The sequence below is a fragment of the Chinchilla lanigera genome, unplaced genomic scaffold (assembly GCF_000276665.1).
Source record: "Chinchilla lanigera isolate Chin_1 unplaced genomic scaffold, ChiLan1.0 scaffold00045, whole genome shotgun sequence".
NCBI classification, from domain to species: Eukaryota; Metazoa; Chordata; class Mammalia; order Rodentia; family Chinchillidae; genus Chinchilla; species Chinchilla lanigera.
This window is the reverse complement of record NW_004955446.1, coordinates 6,158,740-6,168,558: the sequence shown is the minus strand read 5'-3', so window position 1 is coordinate 6,168,558 and position 9,819 is coordinate 6,158,740. Positions and strand designations below refer to the sequence as shown.

The window sequence follows — 9,819 nt, the reverse complement described above, 5'->3', positions numbered from 1 at the left end:
CATTCTTTGTGGAGTGAGATGAAATCTCAGTGCTGTTTTAATTTGCAATTCTCGAATGACTAATGATGTTGAACATTTTTTCCTATATTTATTTGCCATTAGTATTTCTTCCTCTGAGAGGTGTGTGTTCATCTCAGATGCCCATTTTTGGATTGGGTCTTTGAATTTTGGGAGCCTTATTTGTTTTAATTCTTTATATGTTCTAGATAGGAGTCCTTTGTCTGATGGGCAATTGGATAAAATTTTTTCCCAGTTCGTAGGTTTTATTTGTAGATTCTGGGATAGAACAATAAACAAAAACTTTTTGCTCTCGAGGAACCAAGTAATAAAAAATGGCTCAGTAGATACTATAAGGTCTGTGAAGAAAATTAAGCATATCAAGGTGTGGAGAGCATTTAGTGAAACAGTGCTTAATGAAAAATTAATAATTTTGAAAAATGATGTGTCAGTTGGGAGGCTAAGGCAGGAGGTTTGCTGTGAGTTAAGACCATCCTGGGCTACATAGTGAGTTCAAGGCCAGCCTGAACTGCAGAGTGAGCCTCTGTCTCAAAAAAAAGAAAAATTGTTCAGTTTAATAGATCAGATGTCACAGGCAGTATGATATAAGAAAATCAGTATATTCAAAATGATTATCAGATTATCATCGTCAATATCATATATGTTTTGAGTAGAATCATAAGGACTCCTGTACTAGGCAGTGTGAATACATTTTGGATAAATTTTTTTATTTAACTTATATAACTTTTATGACTTTTGGGATTGGAGAATTGAGAGACATGCGAAGAATTAAGTCATAACAATTAGGAACACTTGGCTGTTTAGGAAGTACTTGAAGTAAAATAGTTATTTATTTGAAATGAGATATTGGAGACATGAATCACTGCAGTTATTTTCTTGCAGATTTGTTTATAATAATGTATTTCTTATACTACCTAATTTTAGCTTATTATTTTTTAGCTTTTTGTTAAAATGATGGGCTAGATAGGTTTTAGTTTTCCTGAAAAAAGAATAAGGTAAATGCTTAGAGTAAATTGAGACACTTTAAAATGTGTTCTTTTCCAGGGTTTTTTACATGGAATATTTGAACGCCTAAAACAGTTTCTGGAATGTAGTAAGTATTTCTAATGCAGTAGTTTTTAATTGTAGAATTCTTATTCAGTGTAACTTTTTTCATTAATAGCTAAGATTAATGAAGGATTAATAAGTGTTCATGCATTAATCTTTACTCATTAATATCTTCTACATACAAATCTGGAGAAAGTATTCTGTCTGAGTGACCTATTTGTTGAAACAATCTGAATGAGCTCTTCGATCTTAGCTTGTGACTAAAAATAATATCTTATATCTTGGGAACATTTTGAAATTAGACTGGAAGCTTAGGTTTGAATTTATGTATATGTCTTATCCAGAGTATAGAGAAACCTTTTATAAAAATCCTATATTTTGTCTTTTCCTTCTTCTCATTTCTCCTGTTACTGCCCTTTGCCAGCTGGATATCCATGATAATCATATGTTTAACAGATATTAAGTGTATATATGCCAAATGCTGTTTAGACTTTTTGTAGAGCCTATATCTTTTAGTATATTTTATGTGTTACTTTGATATACATTCTTTTGAATGATAGCTTTATTTTATACATCTCTTATTCATTACATCCCACTATCTTAGCTTTTTTTTTTTTTTTTTTTCTTTCCAGTACTGGGAATCGAATTCACGACCTTGTGCTTGCCAGGCAGGCGCTGTGCTGCTGAGCTAAATCCCCAGCCCCTTATCTTAGCTTTAGGAACCTTTGTAATCCTTTGCCCTACAGAGAATTTATCATTTATGCTTTATTTTCCTGGTGGCCTGTTTGTTATGCTTTTCCCTTCCAGGTGATGGTAAACCTCTTTGCTCAGGATGCACATATGCACTCATATACTGTGGTGTGTGTGGGGTGTGTGTGTGTGTGTGTGTGAGTGTCTTTTAGTCTCTCTGTCTGTCTTATCTGTGTATTTGGTGACTGTCTACCCTGGGAAAATATCTCAACCTACTTACTTTTAGGGGTGTTGATGGTTTTTTGTCAGTTATTTTTAATGTAATAAAAATATTGTTGATACTGTTGCCAATCACTCCCTTGGGTATTGTGCATGCAAAGATAAATAAGATAGCGCATATAGTTTAGACAGTTGAGAAAAAATTAATTTTTTTCTGGATATTGTCATAGTGGGTAGTAGAAGGAAGAGGTCAGAATACAATGAGATAAATGACAAAATATTGTGAAGAGTATGATGAGAGAACAGACAAGTTGATAGACTGATGGACATTAATCTGAATGTACAAAATTATACCATAGGTCAGAAGATAAAGGAAAATTAATAATGAGTATGACACCCTGAGTGATTTATGTTGCTTGAGAAATACTTGACTGTGACTGATTTAGTCTTTGAAAATATAATTCATGACTTATTGCTAAAATTGTTACTCTTTTATTTTAAATGAGTTCAGTTCATATTTTAGGATTAACTTTGTACAGTGTGGCACTCATGATTACTGTGTCTTTTATTAAATGCAAAGATAACTGGCAATATTGTTTTTATAAAAATTTTAGTGTGAATTTTTAGACTACTGTAAACTTGTACTAATATTTGTAATGTATTTTTAACAGGTAGAAATATAGGTACAGATAATGTATGTAGAGACAGACTGGAAAAAACCATCATTCTTTTTACTAAAGTGGTAAGATTTTTTTTTACATTAAGTACATTTTCTTAAATATAACACACAAAAAACTTCTTTGGAAAGGAGAATATACTGGTAGTCGTGGATTTTCATTTTAGCATAAGGAAGTGTATTTGGACTATAGGAAAGCTAAAAAATCATTTTTGTATGTAATAATAAAATTTATAGACTATATATCACAGTGTGTAAGTCATCTTGATGTAAAATGGTCAGTTCTAAAAAACATTAGAGAAGTTTATTCCTCTAAAGCTCATTATTCTTAGACCAACTGGAGAAAGAACAAATAAGAAAGATAATTGTTCAATTTAATAGGTCAGATATCCCAGGCACTATGATATGAGAAAGTCAGTATATTCAGAATGATTATCAGATTATCATCATCAATATCAGGTAGGCTTTGAGTAGAATCATAAGGACCCCTGTGCTAGGCAGTGTGAATACATTTTGGATAAAACTTTTTATATAACTTTTAAGACATTTTGGGATTGGAGAATTGAGAGACGTGAAGAATTAAGTTGTAACAATTAGGAACACTTCGTAGCTTATGAAGTACTTGAAGTAAAATATCTGTCTGTCCGTCTGTCTCTTTATCTATCTATCTATCTATCTACCTATCTATTTATTTATTTATTTATTGTCTTTGAGACAGGGTCATGCTATACAGTTCAGGCTCATCATGAACTTGCTTTGTAGCCCAGGCTGTCCTTGAACTTACAACAATCCTCCTGCCTCAGCCTCCCGCGTGCTGGGGTTACGGCGTGTACCACCATGCCCGGCTGTAAATAAGATTTAGAAAGTGTTATGTAGTCTGTTTTAGAAAATAGATTGAATGGCAACCGCTGGATTTTCAAGTTGGTAATGTGGTAATTGGTAGCTTTTAAGGTGGTAATGTGGATAGATATCTGAAATTTATTCTTTTTAGAACAGGTTGACAATTTCACTTATAAATTAATATTTATAATCTCTTAAGCCTTACTAAAACTTATAAATTGGAGTACTTCAAACATGCCTCCAAGTAGAACTGATTAACTTTGAATTCCCGTTAGGTTGTTACTCAGCTTCAGCAAATATCGCTGTATAGTCATGGTCAGTTAATTCTGTTTGATTTGTGCTTGCTCAGTTCCCTGCTCATTATTTTAAAGCAGGTCCCATATATTACATAACTATCTCTAAGTAATAGTTCTTAAAAATGATCTTAATTGTGGTTATCACATTTAAATGTAGTAATGACTTCTTGATATTATTTAAATATCTAGTTAATTTTCAGATTTTACTGGTTGTCTTATAAATTTTTTATGGTTGAGCTGTTTGAATTGGTACTCCATTGGGGTCAGTTACCTTTCCATGGTGCTTTTTTTTTTTCCTGTCCTTTCTGATTAATTTTTGAGATAGCAGGTCATTTCATTTATGTAGTGTTTTTCATGTTTTGAACTTGGCTGCTTTTATCCCTATGGATATATTCCTTTGTCTCTACCCTCCCCCCATATTTCTTATAAATTTGTAGTTAGATCTACACAGCAGTGGTGAGCCTATGGCATATGTGCTGCAGCGAGCTGTTTGTTATCATTGAAAGCTTTTGAACATATTTAGGCTTTTTATTTTGTTGTTTTTGGATAGAGATGACAAGGATACTCTTAGGTGGTGCTGTGTATTTATTTTGCATCACATTGGGAGGCACACAGTATCTGGTAATCTCTGTTTTTGTGGCTAAGATTGATGCGTGAGCTATCATAGTTCTTCAGCAGCCTTCCCTCTAGATCCATTATATGATTTGGGTTACAAAAGGGTGGTGTTCTGTTATTTCTTTTGCATTTATTAGCAGGACTTCTTCTATAAAGAAATCTCCTTCATGAGAAGTATTTGTACATTGAAATACAGATCATACAGGAAGAGTAGGATTATTATTTTTTTAAAATTCTTTCCTGTTATCTATTATTTTTAAAAAGCTTGTCCTTAAATACTTACTGCTTTTCATACCATATTTATTAGGTTTTGTCAAATTAAGTGTGAAGTGGATCTTTGGGTACCATAGTAGAAATAATAGAATTTTTTTTTTTTTTTTAAACTTTAGGTTTATTTCTCTTCTACTTATTTCAGGTCTATTTTCTTATTTTAAGAGAAAGAACCAAAACAACTTAATACACAGACATAAACAAAACAACACAAAAACAATAAAAGCAATACAGAATTTCAGAAAAGGTGATAGGCAATTAACAATGGTTGTTGTATTACATACTGGTATCTACAAATTGGTTACTCAGATAAACAAATGTAGGCATGTAAGATTGATCAAACAATTAAACACTAACTATTCCTTTCAATAAAGCAATAGAGATTAGTAGTGCAATTGTCTTAGCTATCTTGTGTGTATGTATATACATATTTTTCCCTTCTTTCTTTCTTTTCTCTTTTTCCTCATCCTAGTCATTCTTTCCTTTTGAGCAGTTTCTTTCCCTTTCACAATGTCTATTGTACCTTTCAGATGAACATGCTTGTTTTGAGACATAATGTGAAAAAATCCACATTATAAGCTATGCTCTAAAAAGGGTTATCATACATATAAAGTAAACCAGATATTGGTATGCATAATCTCCCGACCAAGGTTCAAAACTTGCTAAATATTTATTAGTAGGGTTGTAATTGGAGAGGGATTATATTCAATGTGAATTTGGAGAAAATACATTTTAGCTTTTTTCTTTACAGCTTTTGGACTTCTTGGATCAGCATCCCTTTTCATTTATTCCTCTAATTCAGAGATCATTGGAATTTTCTGTAAGCTATGTTTTTACTGAAGTTGGTGAAGGCGTTACCTTTGAACGATTCATTGTCCAGTGCATGAATCTTATTAAAATGATTGTCAAAAATTATGCTTATAAGCCGTCCAAAAATTTTGAAGGTAATACTCTATTGTTAGATTTGTTTTCATTTATTTTAAGGAAATATGATGTAATTACTATTTGATATAAAATTTTCTTGAAATTCGTTTGGCTTAGCATGAAACATAAACTACAGAGACATGAAATGGAGAAAAGGAGTATAGTCCTTAATATGTGAATATCAGCTTTTTAAAAAAAAATACAGTGTGTGTAATAAATTCTTTTATAGCACAGTAGACGATCCATTGAAGTTTAAGGACTAGGAATTATATACAATAATAATCACTTAAGCTAGGTGTGGTGGTGCATGCCTGTAATTCCAGCACTCAGGAGGCTGAGGCAGGATTGCTGTGAATTTGAGGCCATCCTGGGCAACAGTGAGTTGAAGGCCAGCTTGAACTGCATAGTGAGACACTGTCTCAAAAAAAAAAAAAAAAAAAAAAAAAAATCACTGCATTCATGTTTAGGTTATATTCATTTGAACAATCAAAAGTGTGAGGTTGCTTGAAGGCATGTTAGATTGTTACGTTAATTTGAATTCATTCATTTGCAGATTTACTAAGACCAGAGAAAAAGTTTGTAGGTAGAGAGAGGGTCAAACACTGTAATATGCTGTGATAATAGAGTGCAGTAATATACCAGCTGTGGTGGTAAAACAGGGCTATACTGATGTAGGTGTATTATAAATAGTGTCTTTGAAATTTGTTCATAATAAAAATGATCATTTATACATGAATAAGTGTATCTTTTCTTCTGAGAGTTTATTTTTAAATTTAAGTTATATAATCCAACTTAGTTAGAATCTTTAGCTGTGCAATTAACTTTGAATTCTGTTTTTCTAGATAGCAGCCCTGAAACTCTTGAAGCCCATAAGATTAAGATGGCCTTCTTTACGTATCCCACTTTGACAGAGATATGTAGAAGATTAGTTTCTCATTATTTCTTATTAACTGAAGAAGAGCTGACGATGTGGGAAGAAGACCCAGAAGGGTTTAGTAAGAATTAATTTTTCTGTTTTAGTGTGGCTTGTCTCCTTCCATAAACACTTAACAGTTTGAATGATCATCATGTAATAGTCATCATGTAAATGAGTTGTATTTAAAAATGTGAATGTTTAAAAGTCATAAAAAAGTAAAAAGTAACTAATTGCATATAAGACAGTTATGGGAAGTATGACTAATTATTTTAACTTGAGAAATATGATTACTGTTGAAATGATTTTAAGGATTAATGTTGAAATGATTCTATTCAACATTAATGTTGAAATGATTCTAATCATTAATTATGATTAATGTTGAAATGATTCTAAGGATTGTAGTAGTGTTATATCATGTGATGTTAGGTACTCTGAAATGACATGTACTTTGAGCTTTCCCCCATAAAAAATTTTTGATGGAAGCAAGAATGCTTATGGATTTAATAAGCACTTGATAGGTGGTTGTATGATACACGGATATAAACTGTAGCTTATGGTAAGGAAATCTGTGTAGGTTTATATTCTTAGGAATTTGCATTTAGTATTATATTTTAAACTGTTTATAGAACTGTTATAGAAATGTTGTTCACATCTGTGTTTTCCAAAGTGAGATTTTGGAAATACTATTACTGTGTATCTGGAGAGCATCATTTGTCATATTTTTAATTGCAGCAGTGGAAGAAACAGGAGGAGATTCTTGGAAATATAGTTTGAGAGTAAGTATTAATTGAAAGAAAAATTGATATGGGAAAGCTAGGCTTTTCTAAAATTCTTAATGACACTTACTGAAAATTCCAAACTTTAAGTCAAACAGGCAGTTGTTTATAATTTCAGAGAAATAAACTTGACAGGAAAATACTTCATTAAATTTTGAATTTTTTTAGTTTTTATTTTTTTGAGACAGTCTTGCTATACAGTCCAGGCTGGCCTCAAGCTCAGTGATCCTTCCACCTCAGCCTCCTGAGTGCTGGGGTTACAGGTGTGCATACCATGCCTGGTTTAAATTTTGAATTTTAGTGTGAATTGTTTTCTTAACATGTTTGCAAACTGACTTTTTCTTCAGTTTTTAGTCGGGTTGCTTGGTAAGTAATTGCCATTGCACAAATGGAAAATGTTTGGAAGTGAATACTGCCATTTTTTCGGTTAGAATAAGTTTTCCTCCTCCTAAGTATTTCTTTAATAAAACTTCTTTTTGATGCATTATTTCTCTTACCATCTAGTGTGATTCTCAGACCAGCCCATTGCTTTTAGTTATAGGATGCTTTAGGGACACATTTACTGATACGGTAAATGTTTTGCCTTTAGGAAGATTTATCAGATGTATTAATCAAATGATTCTTTTTGTTAATTCCTCTTTTTAGATAATTTACCTAACTTAATATTTTTCTAAAATGTACATTAATGTTTTTAGATTTGTAAGCTTATAGTTTTAAAGCAAAGAAATGGAGCTTTAACACTTTAAAATTTTACTACTTTAATTTTTTAAAACTTTCTTTTAAGATCAAACATGGTAAAATGTAGGTGAGCCCTCATGAAAACTTAGTTTATCGGTAGTCAATGCATAGTCTAGTTTCCAGTCTTCCCTCCAACTTTTTTGAATGAAATATCCAATATGTCATTGCAGTGTACATATAAAATATTTCTTTTTAAACATAATATTTAATTATAGTTCCTTAATATGGATCAGCTAGTGATTCAGTATAGTACTTTTTAAGAATCAAAATCAATATGTTTTTACTATAGCTTGTCATGGATTTCTGTTGTGCTTTGTGTTTGCTGGAAGTAATACCACTTCATATGGTGAATTGAATTTATGAATTGCTGTGGTTCCTTAGTGTATCTTTGCTAAAAATACATAATTTTTGCTATTAAATCCTGGAAGTCATTTATAGTGTGGACCTATAAATGAATGCGGCTATAGACTACTTATTTTAAAAATACGATTAAAAATGATTTTGAATGCATAAGTCCAAGCATTTAAAATAATGAAATGTTTTCTCTTTGTCAGGAATTAAACTATGAAAAAAGAATTAAACTGTATCTTGATTTGTGTTTTCCATTGTGTTAGTTACAGAAATAGTAGTCTTTCTTTAAATTAAAAGTTGGAAATATTTATAGAATTTTAAGAATGAGAATTCTTTGCTTTACTATAAAATTAATCAGTACACTATGTTTTTATTAGAAGTGTATCCTTTTCCCCCCCTCCAGCCTTGCACTGAAGTACTATTTATAGATATATTCCATGAATATAATCAGACTCTTACTCCTGTACTTCTAGAAATGATGCAAACTCTTCAAGGTAAGGTATATTTTGAAATACTTTTATTGAGCCATTTAATTATTCAAATAGTGTAACTGCCTAGTATGTACAATGCTTTGTAGGTCATGTAAAGTGTGTAAATTTGAGAAAAATTGAGTGTTTTCTTTCCTGAAAGCGTGACATTTGCAATAGACCTTGAGTTACTGTTTGGATATGATAGTTAGGTTTTCCCCCTGCTAAATGCAATAGCAGCATTAGAGAAATGGATGTTGTGTTGCTTGAGAAAACCACCTCTCTGGAGCATGTTGTGGGGAGTGATGAATAAAGTTAAAATATTATGTTAGCTTTAGTTAGAATGGTGGCAGTGGGAATCTTGATGGTTTAAAAGAATGAAGAGGTAAATTTTAGATAATTGATCTTTGCATTTTATACACAAATAATTATTTAACTATTAATTAGCATTGATCATATGTTCTCTGCCCTTTTTTGCTGGACTCTTGAGTACCAGGGGTATTGGTCACATCTGCTTTATTCATTCTTTTTCCAGTGCTTGGTGTAGTCAGTAACTGTTGATGGATTCACTTTTGGCCTCATAAGGGAAAGTAACCAAATTTTCCTTGAACTTTTGAGTTTTAATGATAAGGAAACCGATTACTTCCTTAATAGTGGATGGATATGGGTATATACTTTTGGATTGTGTATATATTGGAACTTTGGGAGAGAAAAGAAGTTCAAAGGCAGCACCTGCAATTTCATGTATAGGGATTAGAGGAGGTAAAAGGCCTTAACCAAAGCAGTCAGGTTAGAAAGCATTCCAGAAGTACGAAGAGAAGTTACAGGATGTATTTAGGAGAAGAAGCTTTTGTTAAAAATGTCACATGCTTATAAGAGGCAGAAGGCAGTGGAATCTTCTGAGAGAATAGATTATTAGTTGGAGCAAGAATCATTGTAAAGAATTAAGCATTGAGTGGGTAGAGATGTAAGGAAA

The 9,819-nt window shown here is 31.8% G+C and overlaps 1 protein-coding gene across 2 annotated transcripts in view; it reads left to right on the top strand.

The window, feature by feature from the left end:
* Positions 1-9,819, top strand: part of Ipo11 (importin 11) — a 191,351-nt gene that overhangs the window by 57,069 nt on the left and 124,463 nt on the right. For both annotated transcript variants that reach the window (XM_005392641.2, XM_013518422.1), the window contains exons 8-13: positions 1,063-1,111; positions 2,646-2,716; positions 5,423-5,615; positions 6,438-6,590; positions 7,244-7,287; positions 8,780-8,870. In XM_005392641.2, the coding sequence (XP_005392698.1) occupies positions 1,063-1,111; positions 2,646-2,716; positions 5,423-5,615; positions 6,438-6,590; positions 7,244-7,287; positions 8,780-8,870 (601 nt within the window). The remainder of the gene's footprint in view (positions 1-1,062; positions 1,112-2,645; positions 2,717-5,422; positions 5,616-6,437; positions 6,591-7,243; positions 7,288-8,779; positions 8,871-9,819) is intronic.